The sequence below is a fragment of the Streptopelia decaocto genome (genome assembly GCF_964273445.1).
Source record: "Streptopelia decaocto genome assembly, chromosome: 2".
NCBI lineage: Eukaryota > Metazoa > Chordata > Aves > Columbiformes > Columbidae > Streptopelia > Streptopelia decaocto.
Genome location: NC_138655.1, coordinates 160,853,618 through 160,878,337, shown reverse-complemented (window position 1 = coordinate 160,878,337; position 24,720 = coordinate 160,853,618). Strand labels below are relative to the sequence as shown.

The 24,720-nt window shown below is 42.1% G+C and overlaps 1 protein-coding gene across 30 annotated transcripts in view; it reads left to right on the top strand.

The window, feature by feature from the left end:
- OBSCN (obscurin, cytoskeletal calmodulin and titin-interacting RhoGEF) overlaps positions 1-24,720 on the top strand; it is a 199,761-nt gene that overhangs the window by 120,855 nt on the left and 54,186 nt on the right. For 29 of the 30 annotated variants that reach the window (XR_014183387.1, XM_082046088.1, XM_082046067.1 and 26 more), the window contains 23 exons: positions 335-607; positions 1,354-1,626; positions 2,316-2,603; positions 3,782-4,054; positions 5,172-6,527; positions 8,145-8,423; positions 8,788-8,866; positions 9,234-9,352; positions 10,200-10,397; positions 11,098-11,130; positions 11,236-11,334; positions 11,783-12,001; positions 12,775-12,841; positions 14,336-14,364; positions 15,294-15,422; positions 16,221-16,360; positions 17,029-17,229; positions 17,558-17,640; positions 18,325-18,498; positions 19,926-20,085; positions 21,530-21,646; positions 22,850-23,014; positions 24,310-24,468. Coding sequence is in view for 29 of the 30 variants with exons in the window: in XM_082046088.1 (XP_081902214.1) it covers positions 335-607; positions 1,354-1,626; positions 2,316-2,603; positions 3,782-4,054; positions 5,172-6,527; positions 8,145-8,423; positions 8,788-8,866; positions 9,234-9,352; positions 10,200-10,397; positions 11,098-11,130; positions 11,236-11,334; positions 11,783-12,001; positions 12,775-12,841; positions 14,336-14,364; positions 15,294-15,422; positions 16,221-16,360; positions 17,029-17,229; positions 17,558-17,640; positions 18,325-18,498; positions 19,926-20,085; positions 21,530-21,646; positions 22,850-23,014; positions 24,310-24,468 (4,913 nt within the window). In the remaining variant the exon portion in view is untranslated. The remainder of the gene's footprint in view (positions 1-334; positions 608-1,353; positions 1,627-2,315; positions 2,604-3,781; positions 4,055-5,171; positions 6,528-8,144; positions 8,424-8,787; positions 8,867-9,233; positions 9,353-10,199; positions 10,398-11,097; positions 11,131-11,235; positions 11,335-11,782; positions 12,002-12,774; positions 12,842-14,335; positions 14,365-15,293; positions 15,423-16,220; positions 16,361-17,028; positions 17,230-17,557; positions 17,641-18,324; positions 18,499-19,925; positions 20,086-21,529; positions 21,647-22,849; positions 23,015-24,309; positions 24,469-24,720) is intronic. The other variant, XM_082046068.1, reaches the window with a different exon arrangement.

The window sequence follows — 24,720 nt, the reverse complement described above, 5'->3', positions numbered from 1 at the left end:
CACTACGTAAAATGTTTTTTAAATATGTTACTGTGTTAGAGAATGGTTGAAATCAACAGCTAAACCTTCAAGGCCAGGCTGGACGGGGCTCTGAGCAACCTGAACTGGTGAAGATGTCCCTGCTCATGACAGGGGTGGCACTGGATGAGCTTTGAAGGTCCCTCCCAACCCAGACTAGTCTATAATTCATTGATTCTACAAGCACAGTTTATGACATCCACATCCTTTCCATCAGCTTTCCAGCAGTGGGAACCATCCAGTGCTTCCAAGGCTTGTTAATATTCAGATATGCACAGCAAAACAATTAATACTGTTCATTGTCCTTCTTTGCCAGCCAAGAACAGCATTGTCCAGGGCTTGGAGAATGTGGAAGCCGTGGAAGGAGGGGAAGCCCTGTTTGAATGCTACCTTTCCAAGCCCGAGTGCTACAATTACAACTGGCTGATTGACGATGAACCTGCCAAAACTACAGAGAACACTGAGATGGTTTACTTTGAAAATGGACGCAGGCATCTGCTGCTGCTGAAGAACCTGACTCCCCGGGACAGCTGCAGGGTGACTTTTATGTGCAGCGACGCGGTGACCTCAGCCTTCCTGACGGTGAAAGGTAACCGAAGCACTCGTGGAATCCCATGATGGAATGCATTTGGGTAGCCAAGACCTTAGTACCAATGCAGTGGGTGGGCAGTGTTGTCTTCTTCACCCATGGGAAGTTTTACATTTCTTGTTGGAAAAGGCAAAGAAACCAGGAAAATATGACAACTAGCAGAGGGGAAAAGCTGCATTTGTTGCTTCTTACCTGAATCTTCAACACAATAGACAGATGATGTTATACAATTTCCTTTTTCTCTTTTTCCATATGCCATGACATAGATACAAGAAGCACCATTTGGCAAGGAGTTAGCAGCAAATGACCGTCTTACAGCTGGCATTATTCTGATGAGTTGGGTTGTGTTTATAGGTCCTCCAAGGCTTTAGAGATGCGAGTTATATCAGCAACAATATTATCTCTGCATCCTTGTAGTTTATCCTGTTAATGGAGACCCCTGTGGTGGTCAGAACCCCATTCAGAGTGTAAGAACATCCATCCTCAGTCAGGACACAGTATCTCCATTGTGGCTTTCTGCTTCTTGGCAAAGAAAGACATTACTAAGTTGATTTTTGCTCCTGAAAGTTTTGGAAAGTTTCAGTCCTCAGTGATACTTTCTGTTCTAGTGATATACATAACCTCCCTTTTAATTACCTCCTTGGTCTTGATCTCACTGTCCAGAGATTCAGCATAAATATTTACAAATTTTCTTGCTTGCATTTGTTTCTGTAACTGAGGTCGTGATTTCCCAATTTTATCTACAGGATGGCGTCTACAGATCTTGCAGCCTCTCACAGATGTGGAAGTCTCTCCGGGGGAGAAAGTCACATTTAGCTGTGTTCTAAGTGAAGCTGTACCAGTTACTGAAGTTTCCTGGTATAGTAATGACACAGAGATCCAGTCGGATGAGGACTGGGAGGTACAAGCAGATGGAAACACATACAAACTTATTCTGAAAAAAGCCCAACCACATCATTCTGGGGAGGTGACATTTGCTTCCAGGGAAGCAATTTCATCAGCCAAGCTATCTGTGATAGGTGAGTGTCTGTCATTCTAGCCTCATTGGCACTTAAAAGACTTTGGTGTTGAGTTACATCATCGAATTTTACGATATTTGTACTGATTCTTTTCTCTTTGTTTTGCACGAACTAGTGTTAAGTGAGGAACATTTTCCAGTGTACTGAGTATGATCATCAGCAGCCAATCTTGTAGGACACCAGACCATTCCCATTATGTATTTACATATTTATTATTGCCCGATGTTGTGACATATATATCGATTACACAGAAACCAAGTGACTGTCTATTAAATTACTAGAGTTAATCTGTAGTCCAACAATAACTTGATTTCCATTAAGGCCAGACCTGACATGATCAAGACCTGGACGTTTTTGAAGTTTTCAGCTAAGTTCCTTCATAATATAGACAGCATAGGGTCATTTTTACTTTGAGCTGGGTGGGACAAAGCAGCAGGTAAAAATCACAACAATATGTGAGATTACAGTTAGAAGGTGAACATTTGTCATTAGCAGCATAGATCAGAACAACCAAAGGAAAACTCAGTGGTGCACAGATATGTCTCATGGGCATGTCCCCACTCAACTTTATGATCAAATACTGAACCTGTTGTGCTTCCTTCTCATTGCTTGTAGAAGGCTCTTGGTTGTTTTACTATAAAGCATTATTGCTCGTGTCATACATCACGGGACCTCTGTTGTGCCTTCAGCCCACCCCGATCCACCTGAAGAACCCGAAGTTTTACGTAAGAACAGCCACTCTGTAACTCTGTCTTGGTACAAGCCGTCGGGCGACGGCGGTTGTGACATCCTAGGCTACAACGTGGAGAAGAAAATCCCAGGTGTCGGCTGGCAGTCATGCAGCAAGGACATTATTCGAAACACAGAGTTCATGGTGGACGATCTCACCCCAGGTGAACCTTACAGATTCCGCGTCTCGGCCATCAACAAAGTTGGGGCCAGCGAGCCGGTGCACTTTCCTCAGATGGTGCGGCTAGGTGAGAATGGAGAGATGCCACCATGGACAACTGCAAGCTGCTGTAGACCTTGTGTTTCGCATGGCATGTCTGCTTCACACATTCCAGGCATCTCCTGGAAGAGCTCCCTCAGAAACTTTTCTCCGTGCTTTGCTGCCACCACAATAGAGGAGAAAGAGCTTGGAAAAGTTGTTCTGGGCTGCTGTGAACAAAACCAGCTGCGTTGTTAGTACTCAACACTTATTTTCTCCAAACTGCATCAAGCATGTGTTGTCTGGTCACCATGAGTTTCTTTTTCTGGTGGAGTTAGGATGGAATGAGTCAAAAAGGAGCATGATGGAATGCATTTGGGTAGCCAAGACCCTAGTGCCAATGCAGTGGGTGGGCAGTGTTGTCTTCTTCACCCATCTTTCTCTTTCATTATATTATTTGTGCATCTTTTTCAATAACCCCCACAAAGAAATGCTGGGAGACTCAGTTCCTTTGCTGTCTGTTGATGAAATTTTGGAAACTACAGTTGGATGAAGAGCCATTCCCCCAATCTTTCTTTTCTTGAAACTCTTTCTGTGATAACTGGGTGCCCAACAAATTCCTTGAAGTCATTTAAGGCTCAAACTTGCAATGATGTTTTTCTCAACACAACGAAGAAGATGTAGAGAATTTTTATTTTTAAATTCTTCATGCTTTTTGAGAATTTTTGCTCTTCTTAAGCTAGCATAAATATATATATGTGTATATATATATATTTACTTTCAAACTGAGATGAATGCCACTTTCAATAATCTCTCTTTTAAAATTCTTTTTATTGTTTCTTTCTTGTCTCATCTCAGAACTGCTTCACTTCTAAACATTAAGATCTTCTAGAATCTGTAGGACTGCTTGAATACTGGTGATGGGTAAATGAAGATCAGCAAATAAACCCAAGAATGTGAAAAATGCAGCCACTTGTGCATGTGTATATTTAAATGGAGCTGGTTTCGCTGCTGGAAGAGCTTGTAAAGTTATTTTGATATTATCTTTGGAAGTGCAAACTTTGGATGCTGCCAATAATATTTTTTTCCTTGGCTTTTTTACAACAGCTAGGAAATCTATAAATGAAGGATGGGATTCTTGAACATTTTATAGAATGATCTCAAGTGCCTTAAAGCCAGATCATCATCTGTTCTTTGTGTTAATTCATTTTTTTTTTGTAATTACAGAGCCTCCAGTTACAGTCACCCAACCTTTGGTGGGAGGATCAGTCTCAGAAGGGGAGGTGGCTCGCTTGGAGTGCCAATTATCATGTGAGACCGAAGAGAAAGTGAAATGGTTTAAAGGAAAAGAACAAATACAAGCTGGAGGGAGATACGAGATCCTCTCTGATGGAAAGAAGCAGATACTCATTATTCGTGCATTTAAACCTGAAGATCAGGGCACATACACCTGCATGGTTTCTCCAGAAGTCAAATCTGTTGCCAGCTTGTGCCTTGAAGGTATAGAGAGTGCATTCCTGTGATGTTAAATCAGTTCTGTCTATGGATATCCAGGGGCATCTCCACAGCTTGGATTGGAATTAATTTTCTTTTACAAGCTGTATCTAAAATCCACCAAGATTTGTTACCTTCTTGTTTGGTGTTGCCCAGGATGTTTCTGAACCTCTAACAACTTTGAGCTGCTCAAATAAGATTTTAATTAGTCTAATATTTAAGGTGGGATGCAGTTGCATCTACATGGGTTTCTGGTGCCTTTTGAGATGTCTTAGGGTATCCTCCCTGGCCTTCAGCTACCACTTCAGAAAGTGAGAGCTCTTTTGTATGTTCTGCATGGTATCTGCCAGCCCCCTGTCCTGGACATCCCAAATGGCTTTGGGTCATAGCACTTAGGAAGCTGAATTGTGACCTATAGGTGGGATTCAGCATTTAGTGCCATTGAGGCACTTCATGATATCACCTCTGGCCTCTACCTCCTTCTCCAGAGGGACCTCAAGCACTCATAGGTCCTGTGTTGTGTCTGAGAGCCACATGTCATTGTCCCAGACAGCCTGGAGCATCTCAAATGGCACTGGGCACTATGCAGATACAAGTCAATATGTCCCAGAGGGTGAACCACAACTTTCAGACTCAGACACATCTAAACAGGCGGGTGCCTCCATGTGAGGTGGGATTCTCAGCTCCCACTATATCCAGTGGAGATCTACTCCAGAAAGTCATTGAAGCCCTGTCTAGCTGTAAAACAGGATGAGCTTCAACAGCCTTCCAGGCACCACTGACAGTCTTAATGAGATATTCATCAACCGCAAAATTTAAGTAGAGCAGAAATTTATTTATTAGGCTTAAAAATGTTATTTACCATGTTTTAAATGCATGCACAGAATCCCAGGATAGTTGAGGTTGGAAAGGACTTCTGGAGATAGTGTAGCCCACCCCCCCTGGAAAAAGTTGTCCAGGACCATGCCGATCTATATTAAATTCATGTTTTGTTCTCAACAAAATGCTTAGTTAAATGCTACTGATAGTATCCTGCCCAGGCTTTAGAATAACATTTCCATATGTTTTCTCAAAGCTTCTCAGACTTTGTCTTTTAACACCTTATCTATTTAATTCCCCTCAGTTCCGACAGTGGCAATGCTAAAAGAGATTGCCAGGGAAGCACCCCCTGCAAGCCAACCAGAAGAGCTGGTGGATGGCCATGTCCAGCCCAGTTTGCCCCCTGAGGCTGCTCAGGAGGGAGATCTTCACCTCCTATGGGAAGCCCTGGCCAAGAAACGCCGGATGAGCCGGGAGCCCACCTTGGATTCCATCAGCGAGGTGCCTGAAGAGGACGAGAAGCTTCAGAAGTTGAGGAAGGAGGAAGCAGAAATGTCTCACTATTACTCAGAGGAGTACTCCACTTGTGATGAGCTGGCTAGGACGGGAGAAGCAGATTTCTCTTTCACAAGCTCAGATGAAGAGTCTAGAGCTGGGACTCCGTCACTAGTGAACTACCTCAAGAGAGCTGAGAAGAAAAGTGTCAGCGTTACTAGCAAAGTTCAGTCCATCTCCACTGGAAAATTATGGAAACAGTGGGAGAAAACCACTGTAGAGACGGTTATGGCTGCCCCAGCTGCTAAGCCAGATGAACCAGAAATGACAGATTTAGATGATCCTTCCATGAACAAGGCTGCTGTGAAGATCCAGGCTGCTTTCAAAGGCTACAAAGTCAGGAAAGAGATCAAGCAGCAGGAGTGCCCAGTGTTTACAGAGACCTTCAAAGATTTCTCTGGTGAGCCTGGGAGCACTCTCCACCTTGAGTGTGTGGCCCACAGCAAAAGTGACATGAAAGTCCGTTGGCTGAAAGATGGGGAAGAGCTTTCAGATGGTCGTTATTATCACATAGACAATTACAGTGATGGGACCTGCTCTTTGATTATCACCGGCCTGGAGAGGAAAGATGCAGGTAAATACACCTGTGAGGCATCCAATAAATTTGGCAAGGTTTCACACAGTGCTAAGGTGGTTATTGGCGCTGAGGAACCTCAAGTTCTTCGTAAGGAGAAGCAGGTTAAACGAAGCACTGACAGTGAGACCGAGAGCTCCTCTGGTAGCGAGCTGGATGATGCTTTCCGTAAAGCAGGAAGGAGACTTCACAGACTCTTCAGGGCCAAGATCTCAACAGACATATCAGATGTGGAGGAAGAGCTCTTTGTCAGTGCAGACGAAGGGGACATAGAGGTGGTTGACCATCAGACGTATCGTGAGGATGACCAGTACATCTACATCAAGTTTGAAATCTTGTCTGAGGCAAGAACTGCCGCCACTCGATTCAGAGAGATGTTTGGTGCTATGGGAATTCCCGTGGAGATTGACATTTTGGAACAAGGCCCTAAAAAAATTGAGTTGCGTATTGGGAAAGCCACACCACCCGCCCATGGGAAGTTTGCACCACCAGTACTGAGGCCTCCACCACCTTTGCTGACTTCTGATACAGGTAGGTCAAACAAACTTGTTTATTCTTTGGAAAAGACAGTTGGAGCTGATCAGAACACTAATTTTTCACTCATGAATAATTTCTAAAAAGCTTTTTTTTTTTTTTTTTAATTTGGTGCAGATATTTTCATGGGAACTCCGCACTTCTGGGAAAAAAAAAAAAAAATGACATTTTTATTCTTTTTCATTTTGAGGGAGAGCAGGGAAATTCGTGATGAAGGCAGAGATTGCTAAGTGTTGGCTTATCTACAAAGCTGCTTTCCACAGTAGAAATTGACCCCTATATTACAATAGTATGGCCATAAATATATACTTTAATCAATCCGTTTTCAGAACACTGCTGAGGGAGAAAAGGTATTTTGGCAAGGAGAGGAACAAAGGTAATATATTGTTTGCAGCTGTGGTATGTGATTACGGTAATATGGAATATCTGTGAACTGGCTGAAGGGAAGAAGCCAGAGAGTCGTGGTCAATGGGGCAGAGTCCAGTTGAGGCCTGGATCTAGTGCAGTGCCTCAGGGGTCAGTACTGGGACCTGTATTATTCAATGACTTGGACGAGGGAATAGAGTGACTGTCAGCAAGTTTGCTGGTGACACCAAGCTGGGAGGAGTGGTGACACTGGAAGCTGTGCTGCCATCAGAGACCTGGACAGGCTTGAGAGTTGGGCAGGGAAAAAGTTAATTAAATATAACAAGGGAAAATGTAGAGTCTTGAATCTGGGCAGGAACAACCCCAGGTTCCAGTATAAGTTGGGGAATGACCTGTTGGAGAGCAGCATGGGGGAAAGGGACCTGGGGGTCCTGGTAGACAGCAGGATGACCATGAGCCAGCACTGGGCCCTTGTGGCCCAGAAGGCCAATGGTACTTGGGGTGGGTTAGAAGGGGGGTGATCAGTAGGTCAGAGAGGTTCTCCTGCCCCTCTGCTCTGCCCTGGGGAGACCACACCTGGAATATTGTGTCCAGTTGTGGCCCCTCAGTTCCAGCAGGACAGGGAACTGCTGGAGAGAGTCCAGCGCAGCCACCAAGATGCTGCAGGGAGTGGAGCATCTCCTGTGTGAGGAAAGGCTGAGGGAGCTGGGGCTCTGGAGCTGGACAAGAGGAGACTGAGGGGTGACCTCATTACTGTTTACAGATATATAAAGGGTAAGTGTCAGGAGGATGGAGCCAGGCTCTTCTCAGTGACAACCAATGATAGGACAAGGAGTAATGGGTACAAACTGGAATACAAAAGGTTCCACTTAAATTTGAGAAGGAACTTCTTCTCAGCGAGGGTGGCAGAGCCTGGCCCAGGCTGCCCAGGGAGGTTGTGGAGTCTCCTTCTGTGCAGACATTCCAACCCACCTGGACACCTTCCTGTGTAACCTCATCTGGGTGTTCCTGCTCCATGGGGGGATTGCACTGGATGAGCTTTCCAGGTCCCTTCCAATCCCTGACATTCTGGGATTCTGTTTGTCATGGAGTTTCTTCTTGATTCTTGTCCTAAGGAAAAGATATCACTCTGCAACTAAAAACCTGGAAGCCAGAAGTCTTCAAGTATTGAGAAGCAGTGTTCGTAAAATAAATCTTTTAACACAACCATCCTTTTCCTTTCTTCTCTCCAAACTACCCTTAATTTAGCTCCCATGTTCATCACCGAGCTCCAAAACCAAGAGGTACAAGATGGGTACCCAGTCAGCTTTGATTGCATCGTCGTTGGCAAACCGCTCCCCACGGTTCGCTGGTTCAAGGATGGGAAAGCTCTTGAAGAAAATGATCATTACATGATCAATGAGGACCAGGAAGGATGCCACCAGCTGATCATCACAGCTGTGGTCCCCACTGACATGGGCGTTTACCGTTGCCTCGCTGAAAACAACATGGGAGTTGCTTCAACCAAGGCTGAGCTTCGAGTGGACTGTGAGTCTCAAAATCACTGCAGAAAAACCAAAGGGAAGGGGTTCTGCTGAGAGATGGATAAATATTCTTTCAAGAAAAACACCATTTATATTAAAAAAAAAAAAAAAAGAAGTATGCATTGCCCACAAAATGTGTCACTTGCAAACTTCTTGGGTTCAGTTGACTTTTGTCAACACCAAGGCAAGGCTCAGAGCGGAGTTTTTTCAAATAAACAGAGGTGTTTCAGATCATCCAGGGTTATGTGGGAATAGCAGTGTGAAATCAAACTGCCAGTCACTCAAATGAGTAGGGAAACTATGATTCCAGTAAGAAGAATAGTTTCAAAGCTCAGATCATAGACAACACTCCTTTTTCCCTTTATCAGTAACCAGCACCGACTATGAGACAGCAGCAGATGCAACTGAGACGTCTTCTTACTACAGTGCCAAAGAATATATTTCAAGGTAAAATATCGAACTCTAGCTCTTTCTAACTCTGACTTGATAAGATCAATATGTATATTTATATTTATATCAAGCCTGGTTTTGCTATTTTTTGCATGGCCAGTTTAATGTTATGAAGGAACAACCAGACCAGCTGAGATGCAGTAACAGCTGGACATTTATCGTGTCCAAAATTGCTCTGGCTGCCTTCAGGCTAGCCTGGATATTTCTTTGTGGTATTACTCTGTTACTTTAAATATCATATGTTGCTTTATGTTATCATGATGACAAAATCCATAGACTGAATTAAACTAAAATAGGTGATTATAATTCCTAGCTCTTTTCTGTCTTGCTGACTTTCTTCTTTCTAATTCTAATTACTTCTCAGCCGAGAACAGGAGGAATCTGCCACTGAGGAGGAGCAATTGCCCCAGATCTTTGATGAGCTTCATGATATTCATGTCGCACCTGGAGCATCACTGGCTAAATTTCACCTGAAGGTGAAAGGTGAGAGGAGACCACAGCACGGTCAGTTGTTCCAGATTTGCTGTTGGGATGAAGTGCTGGACAAGGTTTTCCGACGTTGTCTTTTGCACCTGTGCCCCCAGTCTGTACATCTGGCACCACGTTTGCACAAACCAGCTAGAATAATGTGTTAATGCTGATCAACATTGACTTTTGCAGCAGACTCAGGTGGATTAAGTGTCTTATTCTCTGCCCATGTCCGCAGGCATAATTACAGGCATATGCTTCTGAAAACTGAGCCTTGTAATTATCTGAGCACGTTAGTTATGAACGAGAAATAAGGAATAATTAGAGAAAAAAAAATAAAAGGATAGTGAGGGTGTCTTTTATTCTCTTTAATAAATGAGACAGTCTTGGACTTGCCTTACTCTATGAGGGGGCTGCTGCTACAACCTAAAAACTGCAAAAACATCCTCCTGCTCTTGCCTGTGTATGGTAGGGAGAGGTAGGGATTCTCCTGTTGTTTTGTTTGTTTGTTTGTTTGTTTCTTTTCCAGTTGCTGCCTATAAAAAAGACGAGAATGATTTTGAATCAGCTTTTGTCTTTGTGTACGTTGCAAATCATCCCTAAAATGTACCTTCCCAACCTGGTATTTGTACATGCAGTCAATATGGGGAATGCCAGAAACTGAAGAGAAAGGAAAGAACTTTAACAAATTAATAGAATTTAATGTATTTGCAGCCATTTCTAATTGAATAAATCCTTGAGTCAGCAGCCCTGGGCAGAGCTGGGGATTCCTTGGCTCAGAAGGATCTGCCTGGTTGAAGATGCTCCCAAATCAGTGTTTCTGACTCATTCTGTTCTCTGTGTCTGTAATCACTCCTTGCAGCGTACCCACAGCCCCGGCTCTACTGGTTCAAGAATGGACAGCCGCTAAAGTCCTCGGATCGCATCCTGAAGACCCATAAACGGGAATTCCACTCACTGGAAATTCGTGACGTCACTAAGGACGATGCTGGCCAGTACTCAATTTTTGTCATCAACTCTGCTGGTTCCGCATATTCATCAGCCAGGCTGGTAGTCAAAGGTAGGTATTGGGCTATTTTTGGTGCCCGATTTTCTCTATTCAAGTGACTCTTTCCATTTTCTATAGCTATTTTTCTTGAGAAAGCGTACCAAGCTGAGTCAAGAGAGGTGGTGAAGTCTGTAGATAAAAGATTACTCATTTAAATCTTCATTCACCTGCAAATTATTTATTGTGGGTCCCAAAGATGAGACATGCCACTTCTCTAGGGTCTGGCTGCTGCCTCATAAACATACATTTTATTCCTGACTAACGTAATTAATGGTTCATTTTTATTAAAATTGAGGGCCTCTTATAAGTCATACTTGAGGCTGTTTCAGTAAGACAATGCCATAATATTAAAATTTTGAGAACTGTGGAAATACATATTTCAAGAGATTATCATGCATATTTTTATTTATGCGCTTTGTTGTTCTGAAGTTAGAAATTAGGTCAGCTTGGTAGGGAGGAGTTGTGATTAATAGTGTATGTGATTAATAGAGCATGTGTATTAATAGTACTGGAAAACTGAAATGGATCCGTTCCCACGCTATAGGAGTATTCATTTTTATTAATAAGTGTGCTTTAGCATAAGGTTTTCATGGAATTATCATTTCTGCGTAATATCTCCTGCAAGGGATAATCTTCTAGAATAACTTCTTTTTCTTCAACTCATGGGCAGAAACGTAGTTTTGTCATTTTGTTTGTTCTCATTGTGTTACAGATCCTGATGAGAAAGAAGAACCATCAGAAACAGGTAAGAGAAGCCACAGCAGGTGATAACAGAGCCCTCAGGAATTTTTCAGTAGCCTAAACTCACACAGAAGATGTCACCATGTTCCATCGATAATGTGATTTTCAGATTCCCGTGAGCAGCTGATACCACCAAGGTTCCTAGAAAGATTCACTAATAAAAAGGTGAAGAAAGGTGCAAGTATCACTTTATCTGTAAAAGTTGAAGGTAAGTGGGTAGATACGTTGTCTCTCTGTGTAACACTTGCATAAATTCATGAAAAATTCTGGACTCTCTCTGGTCCAAATCATTGTAGCCTTATCTCCTGTATCTGAAATCTGGGACTCTCCTCCCAACTTCCTAAGAGACTTTGTGTGTTTACAGCAAAGCTTTACATCTGTGACTTCATTTCCCTGTATATAAAAAACAGGGATAATGATACTTATTAGACTTATGAAGATGTGTTGATTAATAGTTTCAGTTTTACAAAAAGATCTATGTCCTTATGAGTGTGCGGTAGAAAGGTTTATATGCCTTTGTTGTGTATTATGACTATTATTGTTGAAAAAGTATCAGGAAACATGTTAAAATAGAATTTATTCACAGCATGGCTCATAATTGTATATAAGCAATGCCGTTAGGAAAATTAAAGCTTATTGCATTGGTTTTCCTTTAGGACACCCACCACCAGCTATTACTTGGATGAAAGAAGAGTCTCGAGGAGACATCCTGTGGATCAAACCAGACACACCTGGATATAAACTTGCCAGCTCAAATATGCATCACAGCCTAATTCTGCTGGATGTTAAAAAGAAGTACAGTGGAACGTACACATGCATTGCTACCAACAAGGCTGGCCAGTCCATCTGCACCGCCTCCGTGGAAGTTGCAGATGGTAAACCTTAGTTACAATACATACACATTCTCTATTTTACTTTTCATACACCGCCTAAGGAAAAATTAAAACAAGAGTAACTGATACGGAAATTAATCAAATCACAACTAAAAAAAAAGTGATTTCCCAAGATTAGCCATGAATTTGCTTGCCTTGCGCATATTCTTTACTTTTATAATGTTTTAGATTTCTGACCCTAGCTTGGATTAACATCAGCATCATATAAACAGGAGATAAGTCTAAGAAACAACCAACTTAAGCACAAAAGAACAAGAAAGGAAGAAAGGCAATGTAAAGTAACTAGAAAAACTCATCATTTAAAAGATTATTTTGAGTGTTTCTCTCTGCTAAGGTATTTTGCATTACAGAATCGCCTTAAGGCAGCTAGAGTTATTTGTTTCCCCTTTTGCAGAGCTTTCCAGGGCCTCTCCTGGTGTCACCCTTCAGTAAGAGGTGGGACAAGCAAATATAGGCTGGGAGTAGGGGCATCACTGTGAATTACTCAATTTTTCTGTTATTCTTCCTTGCATCCCACATTTTTACTGTACCAAGAGCATTGTAGAGAAATGGGGACATCATACACCTACATGAACAGGGAGAGGAGAAAGCTATCTGCATCATATAAGCAGGAGTATGTATCCCAGGTCAGGAACTCCTAACAGGGCAGATTCAGTATTCCATTGTAAACCATGCCTAGAAAATGTGCCTACACCAAATACATCCCAAAATATTCTCTGCCTTTTGTCCTCTAACGATAAACCCTGATCTTGCAGTGAAAGAGGCTGAAGTTCTGACCCAAGAGCGCGTGATGGTGTCAGAAGCCATCATGACCACGCTGGGGTAAGTGCTTGGCCATGCAGATGATGAGGTGGAGCGATGCACAAGTTCCCGTGAGTCACTTTTAGGCAGTGTTCACTTTGGACAGCTTATACTCATGGCTCAGCACCAGAGCTAAAATAGTCTGAGGTCTTAGGATGCAAAGTGCTATAAATATTCTAGTATAAATGTCAACCATTTATGCTTGATTATGAAGGTAGACAGGAACAAGGACAAAAAAAAAATGGGTAGGTCATATAAAACTCTTGTACCTTTTTCATCTCCTAAGCAGAATGCCAAAAAAATTTCACAAGGTCAACCTCTGACTGTTACTTGCCAACATTCAAACACACGGATGCTTCACAGAAAAACAAGTAGATGAAAAGGGTCTGTTCACAAACTTCTAGTTTAAAAGTGCAACTTTATCGTATGTTATGACTGTTATTGTCAAAAAAGTATCAGGAAACAGATCAAAATGGCATTAAGAACAGGGCTTATAACTATACGGACAGAACTCTGTTCAAGGGTGACTTATTTGCATGAAATGTGAGCAAGCACAGTTTTAAAAGCAGGGGAAGGGAAGAAAATTAGACCTGCCTTCCACAGAAGCTTTTGTTACTCAAGATGATAACTTTCCAATGGCATAACCTCCTAAATTCACCATTCTTGGTTTGGATACTAGGCAGATATAGTCTGAAAATCAGGATCCACCTGAACACACGTTAGCTTCTAGGATATGTCTAGTCTAAAAGCTTGAGTAGTCTTCCTCTGTGAAGCCATTTTTACTCAGTGTTGACAATATAGTTTCCTGCCCCTTTCCTGCTGACATGAGTGAATTTGGTGCTGGTAAAAGCTGTCATTGTAGCAAAGATCTCTTTAGACCTCAAGACCACTGCAGTACCTGTAGTCACCTTGCTTCCCCAACACACGGGCATCCTGATGAGACAGGAGCAGATCTCTTGGCAGGACCATGGCATCCAGTCCTCAGTTTCCTGATAAAACCATTGTAAATTGTTGAGGATTATTTCCCTGAAAACTGACATACTACGGAGCCCGCTTGACATAATGTCTCCAAGTGTCATAGTTTTATTTCAGTGTCTTTTTATTTCAGTGTCAGCTGGGAATAAAGTCCCAGTAGCGCCAGGGAGATGGAGGTGACTTTGTCCTGCAACCGACTCCCTGAGCAGCCAGTTCTTCTCAGCCAACAGCTTGAAATAAAAGTCAGGAATAAGGAGAATTATCAGATTGGATTTGGTTCAAAAACTAAGACACCCAAGTGTTTCAGTGCCCGTACAAGCCAGGTGACCCAATTCTCATTTCTTATAGTGGCCCTGGTGAGTATCAGCTACCAGCACCTGCAGTCCAAACCAGTCTTAACTTAGATATTCCCAGCCTTCACGTACAAGGTGTCAGGGGGTGTTTCTCATTTAGCTCTCCTTACCACACATTTTATTTTAAATTTTAACTCCGCTTTACTTTTTCTTTTGTTTTCTTTTTTTTTTCTTTTCTTTTTTTCAGAGATCTTCATCCCTCTGAAACAAAAGAAGGTAAGAAAACCTATTTTCTCTCTCCTGCTGCCTCACTTCACATCTACACCTGAGACTGTCTACATGTTTCATGGATTCCTACCTAATTTTGTCCTGTTTTTGTGAAACCATCTGAAATGTTGGGATTTTTCAGGATTGGTCTCTGTTGCAGGGTGAGACAGCACGGGGCCCTTGTGGCCAGGAAGCCAATGGTACCTGGGGTGGGTTACGAGGGGGTGGTCAGTAGGTCAGAGAGGTTCTCCTGCCCCTCTGCTCTGCCCTGGGGAGACCACACCTGGAATATTGTGTCCAGTTCTGGGCCCCTCAGTTCCAGCAGGACAGGGAACTGCTGGAGAGAGTCCAGCGCAGCCACCAAGATGCTGAAGGGAGTGGAGCATCTCCCGTGTGAGGAAAGGCTGAGGGAGCTGGGGCTCTGGAGCTGGACAAGAGGAGACTGAGGGGTGACCTCATTAACGTTTACAGATATATAAAGAGTGAGTGTCAGGAGGATGTAGCCAGGCTCTTCTCGGTGACAACCAGTGATAGGACAAGGGGCAATGGGTGCAAACTGGAACACAAGAGGTTCCACTTAAATTTGAGAAGAAACTTGTTGGGGGTGAGGGTGGCAGAGCCTGGCCCAGGCTGCCCAGGGGGGTTGTGGAGTCTCCTTCTCTGCAGACATTCCAACCCGCCTGGACACCTTCCTGTGTAACCTCATCTGGGTGTTCCTGCTCCATGGGGGGATTGCACTGCATGAGCTTTCCAGGGCCCTTCCAACCCCTGACATTCTGTGATTCTGTGTATTATTTGGATGAAATGTGGGCAAGCACAATTTTAAAAACAGGGAGAAGTGAAGAAAATCAGACATTCCTTCCACATAAGCTTTTTGTTACTCAAAAAAGATTACTTTCCAATTGCTTGCTTAAGAGAAAATTTTCTCTTTTTTCCAGGAGACCTTGAAGCTGGTAGAGCAGGTGTGCCCAAGAGCCCTATTTCATTAGCTGATGTTGGCTCAGAAGAGTTCTTCCAGAAACTCACTTCTCGTATCTCAGAAATGGTATCTGCAAAAATAAGTCAAGGTAAGACTGGCAAACATAATTTCATTAGTGTGGAAAAATATGCAATCTTTATCCTTTGGACTTTAAGTATCAGTGAGATTTATGGAGCAGGTTTTGAGACAGCCATCCTACATAAGCATATGAATGTTCGTAACTGCTTAGAACTAAGAATTTTTAGTAACTGTATGTCTTAGTCTACAGTTTGGAACTAGGAAAAAAGCTATTACAGTAAACTAAGAGGACTAGTGTCCATTTTATGCATACAATGTTTATTTAAATATGCAGAAGTAACTGTAAGCTTTAGAGGGGAAGGCAAGTTGTAAAAATTGAAGCGTATTTTGAAAACCTCAGTTATTTTGAGTTCCTCAAGTATTGATCACTCCTGAGCCTGAAAACAGTTCTTTTTTGAAGATTCCCAACATCTTCAAGTTTTAGATCATGACTGGATTTTAAAATCTATTGAGACTGAAAACTGTGTGCACAGCTGTGTAGTAATAAAATGATTTGTCGAATTAAATGAAAAATCCTGGTTTGTGTATCATGTAAAGACTATCTTGTAGTAAAAAATAGAGGCAGCACCTCCCCTGCAAATATTCCTGCAATGTAGTGGCAATAGATGCAGTAGGCACAAAACCTCATTTATTAAAGCATCCCAACTATTTATTTAATCCTAAGTATTGATAGGAGATCACACTAAATACTACAAAATGCTCTTCCTAGGGAATATTTGCTTTTATGAAATTGAAAACTACTATAGATTTGGTTTATGTTCAGATTGGAGATCTTTATTTCACACTTTGCTGTCGTTCTGCTTTTTAGCCACACTTCGAGTGCCAGGTGCAGAAAGTGACGATGAATCAAAAACTCCCTCTGCATCTCCTCGCCATGGGCGATCCAGACCTTCATCCATTGCTCAGGAGTCCTCCTCTGAATCTGAAGATGGAGATTCCAGAGGAGAGGTATGATATCTCACCAGGAGAAAAATTTAGTTAGAATGACCAATCTCCTGTGGTTTAAGGATCTCTTTCCCTTTAGAGACGTACTTGACTTTAGTAGGTATATTTAGTAGTTAAATATTGGGTCTGTGATACAGAGCACAGAGAATCAAATTCTAATGCTCACTGTGTGATCTTGAAGAAATTGTTCAAGTCAACATGGTCAAAGTATGTCAATTATTTGGCACTTTTTGCTTTCATGGCCGAACTTCAGAATGTCAGAGCTTGATTTTCTGTGGCCTTGGATAGAGTTGGTCAGAATAAACTTTTTGAGAAGTTCTTAATGAGAAAAATTAGAATTTTGTGAAAATTAAAAATCAGAAATTTTTGAGGTGTTCACTTCAAACACATCCTAAAATCAAATAATTAAAACTTTGGAAATGTTAACCTATTTAGATATTTTCAGGACAACTGTTTGTTTTGCCTTGGCAGAAAAATCCACTATTTCATGGTGTAAATCCAAAACACCTCCTAGAGACTTAGTCTTCCACTTGCAAAAAGAGAACAGTGATTCTCTCTGCCATACAAGGGCTGGAGAATAAAACATTAAACACAGATAAGCGCATATGTTCTGCTAATGTTACTGCATTACGTTTTCAGAGCACAAAATAACTGTTGTTTCATGCCTGCAGATCTTTGATGTCTACATGGTCACAGCTGACTACGTGCCTGCTGCGCCCGACAGGGAGACCATCACTTTGAAGGAAGGTCAATACGTGGAGGTCCTTGACTCAGCTCATCCTCTGAAATGGCTGGTCAGGACTAAACCCACAAAATCCAGCCCTTCTAGACAGGGCTGGGTATCTCCAGCTTATCTGGACAAGAAATTAAAGGTGACTGATCACACTGTGTTTATTATTCATGTAAAATTACTTGCTCCTGTTGTAGTTTAGAGCCATTTCTTTTTGCAAGAAGGGGTTTGTTGAAGTGGTCTATAGCATGATTGGTCCTTTTTCATGTTTTAACTGGACAATATTTCTCCATAGGTACAGGAGCACGTGAGTCTGAAAGACTTAATCTTCCTCCAGAAAAAAATAAATTTAACATTGTTTTAGGAGCTGTTGAAAGGGACTGTGAACACATGAGGGATATTCCTCAGTGTGCACTGATAAAAGTAGTTTTAACCCAAAAGAATAATGTTTATTTTTTTTTGTATTTTAGTTGTCACCCGAGTGGGGAACACTGGAAGTTCCTGAGTTCCCTGGAGAGTTTGTTTCTGAAGATGAATATAAAAGGAAGCTAAGGTGAGCTTGTGTCGTTTGATGTTTGCACCTTTGAGTTTTTCTGCCTTTCAAACTAACATGTACGTTGACATCTAGGTCCTTCCTGTCAGTCACTGTTTTTGTCCTGAGGAGTCCTGCCACCTCCTCTTTCCCAGAATTAACAAGACCTCAGTTATCCCAGGCTTGTAATTCAGGTTCTTTGCTTGGGTTTTGTCATTGATTTCAGCCTCGGAAAATTCCAGGCAATCTAAATCATATTGGATGACTTGAAGGGAGGGAGTTTTATGATGTAATTCTGGAAGCTCACCGACTTCACAAAATCCTAAACCACAGTACCTCTGTACTTTGGGGTGCCCTATATCCGAGGATGACATCTAAAGAGGGAGTGAAAGCACTCAACCCTGTGTCACTCCCTTGCAGTGCAGTGCTACTGAGTGGAGACACTTGCTTTTGTGATTGCATAAAGTGGCATTGAAATTCCTACTGTCTATTTTACATAGAACCTTTTGTTCCTCACACTCTGTTTTATCTGCCCTAACAGTAGATGTCTGTAAGGTAGACGTGGGTGTCACTCCATGAACAGGGTGTCTAAGTTCCTCTTACGATCATACATCTCTACTTTAGAGCCTAAAAGTCTCTCAGCACGTCCAAGATAATTATGATTATTTTTCCATTATTTCTCTTACCTATTCATTTTCTTTTCAGTGTTCTTATTCAAGAGCTGTTGATCTCAGAAGAGGATTACATTCAAGATCTACAGTTCCTCCAGACTCATCACATTAAGTATACTGAGATCTGTCCCACTGTCCCAGGAGCTGTCGCCAGTCAGAAAGCCACCATCTTCAGAAATATTGATGACATCGCTCGCTTCCATTCCAGGTGGGAATTCCCATGTGCCTTCATTTGAGACCAAGGGATGGCTCACATACCTGGTGTCAGAGCCACGGTGTTATTACTGTGAAGGATGTGAAGCTCTGGCAGTGCTGAGGTGCAAGGGAATTGATGTTCCTTTTTGGACAATGGGTGATGGCATAGCTTAAGTCGGAGCACAGCGTTGGGGCTCCCATAATACCCTCAGAGCTGGAAGGTTTCATATGTCCAGCTTATTTCTTACTGATTTAAGTGAATTTAATTGGGAAACAATGAATTGTTATAAAAAGGCAGGGTGGTCTTACAGGAACTTCAGTGGTGTCTTCATAGAGACACAGATACATCTAAAACTGATGCCAGTGTCCATACAGTCAAAACACACCCAGCTGCAAGCAGGCTGCCCAGGTACAACACCACGGCACAATGACTGCCTACTCCAGGAAAGGATTTACTGCAGATCTGCTCTTCACAATGTGATTTCCCAAGGTCCAGGTTGAAACACTTTCCTTGACAGGGAGAAAATGTGTTGTATGATGTCTCACGTGCCTTAGGCTTGCCATTGCTAAGGGTCTTTTGCACCTTGATGCTCTCACTCCCATGGAAGTGATGGTTCTCATGGGAAGTCCATGCCAACAGTACAAGAATCACCTGTTCTTCCCCATTTTCCTACACTCTGGCCCTAATTTTTGGTTTATCTTAGCGGGGGGGTCAGTAAAATGCATGCACAAAGGTCAACAATGAGTGAGCCTGCAGCACTTTCCCTGGTCGATCTGTCCTTGATCAGTGCTAGCAGCATCATAATTAAAAGCAACCAATAAGGAGTTTGACCATGTTGCGATGAAACTATATGGTTACTCTGGGAAAAACATTAGGGGGGACACAACTTCTGCAATGGGGAGGATGCTTACATGTGACATCTGGAACTTCTGGATGGGCCACAGCAATAGATTTCCCTTTGCTTTCCTCCCTTTTTCTTTCTTCTCCCCCCTATTCTTTTGTTTTTCCCCCAAAGTAACTTCAACTGTGAGAGGTGATGCATGTCATCAGCTACCGACACTGCTAAAAATCCTTATGTGTGTGAATGTCTCAGCATCATTTGTTAAACAGGGTGGGGGTCTCTGTCTTCACTCATGTGGTTGGCTTGTTGATCCTTAAACAAGGATCTGGGGAAGGGTTAATTACCCAACTTGAGCTAAGCCCTTGAAAGTCATCCCTACCTTCCTTGTAAGGCGTTTCATACTTGGATCATCATGCTGGATGCAGAGGCATTGAGAAGCTTAATGCCAACATGGCAACATCCCTTGTTTCCTCCAATTATTTCTTTTAATATATGTTAACCTGAAATCACCTGATTTGAAGGTCTGGTGGCCGGGGCTGTGTTCTATCCTCATTCCATCACCTTCTCCTCAGATGAGCTTTTTTCTTTGTCTCCACAGTATCTTCCTCCGAGGATTGCAGAAATGTGACACTGATGATGACGTGGCCATGTGCTTTATCAAGCATGAGGCAGAGTTTGATAAGTACATCCAGTACCTGGTGGGACGGGTACAGGCTGAGTCGATTGTTGTCAGCAAAGTTGTCCAGGATTTCTACAAGGTAAAACAGTAGCTAAAGTACCTGTAGAACATGCATCCTACAACCCACTGCATCAAGAACGGTTGTTATTAATCACAAATGTGATCCTGAAAATAATTATTAAATATTTTTGAGGGAAATCATTGCTAAATATAATAATTTTGTATTCACTGTCTAGCTGTTCCTGGTCCATTCAATCCATATGGGAACATATTTACATATCCTCATGCATTTATACATTTTATAAAGATTATACAGATATGAATATGTCTGTGATTATGTTTTAAGGACCACCACATTATAAGACCAAGTGAACTCACATAAAATATTAGTATAGATAGGGAAATACTGTTTCTCCCCTCCAGCTGGTCAGGATTGAAGTCCACTAGTGAAATAACACACACAATGGCCCAGATTCATGAGAACACCCATGTTTTTGGATCCTTTGAGTGCCAGTACGCCTCTTCAGTCCATCCAATACCTCTGCCCAGATCGTGAGCACTTTTACCATCTCCATGAGCCTCCTACTCACCAGCCAGTCCAGTTTGATGTTCACTAGAAAACAAATGTACATGTTCACACTCACCCCACATTGACAGATCCCTCAAATCATAGAATCACAGAGTCATAGAATAGTTTGGGTTGAAGGGACCTTCCAAGCTCACCCAGTGCCACCCCTGCCATGAGCAGGGACATCTTCACCAGCTCAGGTTGCTCAGAGCCCCGTCCAGCCTGGCCTGGGATGTCTCCAGGGATGGTTCATCCACCACCTCTCTGGGCAACCTGGGACAGTGTTTTATCACCCTCACTGTAAAAAATTTCCTCCTCATGTCCAGCATCTATCAGCACAAACTCTCAGCCTCCCTAATATCCATGCCTGGATCTCAGGTCTCCCACTTGGACCTAGTCCAGCTTGAAGTTTGTGGGTAATTTGCCCACATTTGCACCCACATGCACCAGATTCTTTGGATAGGAAAAACATCCAGCCCAGTGGCTGATGTCCCGGCACAAGGACCCCATGACTTGTGCTTCTCACTCCAGGTGCTGGTGTCAAGACCTTCTCTAGGTCCAGTCATTGACCCTACAAACACATGGGCCACTCTTGACTGAGGTCTGGCACCAGTTACTGGCACTGCGTTCACTCACTCCTGCCCTCCCACCCGCCACGAACACTGATCTTCCCAGTCACATCATCTGGTCCTTGCAAGATTTGGATGACATTTCCCAAGCATCAGTCCTGCGCTGGAAAAGCAGACAAATTCAGCATTTCAGACATCTGAAATAATAAAGAGTTGGTAAAGGCTTAGGGAGAGTTACAGATGTCCAAAATATGGGGTAGTAAGGTCTGGTATAGGTATCCAGTTTGGGCTGAGTTAGGTCTATGAACCAGCACCATATGAGCATTTCCTGGGGAGTAATCTCTTTACAACAACCTTTCCTCATTCTTCTGTGTATTTTTTTCCAGAGATACACAGATGAAATTTTAACTAATGAAGATCCTTCACAACCACTTATTCCACCACTGCAGCACTACCTGGAAAAACCCATAAACAGGATCCAGAAGTACCAGACGATAATCAAGGTGAAAAGCTTTTGTTATATGCTTATATCTGATAGGTTTTTGTTCTGCTTTGTATTTCTTGGCTTTCTTCTGATGCAACTACAATTGAAAGCTGCTTAAGTAAGTAAGACAATAATCATCACCAGTGGTTTTTAAATGTAAATCCAGGTGGTGGTTCACAGTCTCCCCTAAAGTTCAGCAAGCTTTATCTGAATGATGTTTAAATATATGCACGTACATATATAAAATACATGCTTATATGTATATATATGATTACATGTATGTATATATCCATGACAAATATGAGTTTGCTTCACACTCGGCAACAGGTATGTTATAAAAATACGCAATTTCCAATGTTTAAGACATTAATTTACCAGTTTCTCTCTTTGTGTTTTATACTGACATTGTAGAAAGACCATTTTTTTTTTTTCTGAAAAGCTTTGCCTCGCTCTACCATGCTGAAATGTTTCACCTTTCAAGTTTTCATCTGTCCTACCATCTCAGGTTCCAGCCCAGATTACAAATGGAAGTTTCAAAGTAGCATTATTTAATGGTATTTTTCTTGGGAAACAGCACTAGGATAGTCAGAAAGAAGATTGCCAAAATATTTCTGTGTTCTAGCATTACAGAATTGGGTGGTTTGAATAGTTCGAAGAAGGTTCAAAGTAACTTTCTGATTTTGAACACCTGCCTCCACACAAACACCAACATTTTAATGACTCTCTTGGAAGAGGGAGTTTGCCTTCATTATTAAAAGAGAGAAAAACAGGAACAAATGTGGAAAAAAAGCATAAATGTCATTTCATATTTTTTCCATCCCCTTGTGTTTTTAACATCATATCCACTCTTAGTTTACCACTGCCAGATTAATTGCTTGCCTCATGGTATTGTCAGGGTAAGCACAAGAGAAATGGAATGGATACATTTAGGATTGCTTTGGAGTTTGTTTGTTTGTTTGTTTGTTTTCAGTCGCTGAAGCATATCTGGTACTTGCTTTGACTTTGTTTAATATCAACTGACGTAAGGAAAAAACAGACTGGTTACTCAGTAGGGCTGTGGGATGGGAAGGAGCTGTGGATAGGAAAGAGCACATGGTGACAAAAATGGGATAAAATTGCTCAAATGAAAGAGCTGAAACAGATATTGAGAAACTCTTCAGCTACCAAGGAAATGTATTATTTTTTCTGACTGTCCAGTAATATTTTCTTTATTAATCTACAGGAATTAATCCGAAACAAAGCAAGAAATAGCCAAAACTGCACTTTGCTGGAACAGGCTTATGCCATCGTGTCTGCACTCACCCGAAGGGCAGAAAACAACCTCCATGTCTCACTCATTGAGAATTATCCGGGGACCTTGGAAAGCCTTGGTGAACCCATCCGACAGGTAACTGGCACTTCTCAGTCAATGTTAGTGCTACAGACACCTTCACTAGTTTCTAAGTAGCCTCAAGTCCTACAAGAAGCTCCTTTAGAAATCATATCTGAAAGACAGTATTTGCTTATCGCCTTTCTTACAGTTCAGAGAGATGAGCCTCCTGGCTTGATTAAGGTTTGAAGCACCAAAGCATAGACACAGAGCATTTCACACATAATGTACTTATTTGCCTTTCCAATCCACTTATCAAACAGCAACAAATTTGTTCTGAGCCCCCACATTATTTTAAAGCATTTTATTTTTACCTCCTTCTCTTATCATTGGTAAGCTACATGGGCCAGCTCCTGAAATTACTGGCATCAATTGGTTTTCGAGTTGATTCCCCAAGTGCCAGAAGCTCACTGGACCTTTTCAGTCTACATGCTTTTATTCAACACAGTTCCTTTGAAGAACGTAGTTTGCTGGGATGTCAGTACAAAGTAGCATAGCATATGTTTCATGTGCTCCATGTGAAAACTTAGATGTTCTCCCGCAGCCATTCATATATCTTCAAAAGACCTCTCTGTTCCTTTAGGTGTCTCATGAAATAGATGTGTGGTTTGGGAGGACAAGAAGGTGGCCCAGCTGTTAAGACACTAGTCTAGGACTCTAAACACTCTTACTTATATCCCTGTTTCCTTGTATATTTACTGTGTCATGATGGGCAAGTCATTTACTCTGCCTGTTCGTATCCTGTGTCTTCCAAGGGAATCACAGGGTATTGCTGGTGGGGCTGTAAGGCTAAATCACAGTGATATTCTTGTGGGTATTCATCTATCCACATTTAGAAATCAAAAAATTAGTCCAATCATGCCTCAAGAGTGCTCACTTCTCCCTGGTGATGCCAAGAGTGAACCCATATCACTAACTGAGCTCTGTGTGTCTGAAGGTATGTGAAATGAATGTCCTGCTCTGGTGAAGGAGACCAATTGAATGTATAAAATGTCCACATAACACACAAAATACAATTTTTCCATTAACATTTCCAAGAGTGTGCCTACCTGACAAGAGCTCTGTATTCTTTCTGGCAACAAATAGTGCTATTTAAGGGACAATGTAATGATGACCACTGTGTGCACATCTGTTGGTGCTGTCAGTCTGATGCATCGCCTCTGGCATTAGCAACAATCTGCTGTGCAGTGATAAAACAGACACAAGGTGACAATATGACATGAAGCATTTGTTACCTGTTCACTGCAAAGTGATGGTGAGACATCATTGTGGTAATGATATCACCACATGCTCTTCCTTCTTTTTTCTATCAGGGCCACTTCATTGTGTGGGAAGGAGCTCCAGGAGCTAGAATGGCATGGAAAGGACACAAAAGACATGTCTTCCTCTTCAAAAATTATATTGTGATCTGCAAACCGAAGCGAGACACAAGGACAGACACCTACAGTTACATCTTCAAGAACATCATGAAGGTCTGATCACTATATCCTCACCTAGAGCATTTTTCTGTTATTGAGAACGTCATGTTTATATCCAGCCTCTGGTTATCTAAATGGGACAATTCACTAACCCTTTTGAGCTATTGCTTTGTTTCTGAAAGTCTTTGAAGCACTAGTAGAATCTATGTCTACCCAAAAACCCCTCTGTTAAACCTGTCAGAAACCATTAGAAGCATGGGTGGATTTTTATGGTGCAGCAATGACATTACAAGTGTTTATTGATCC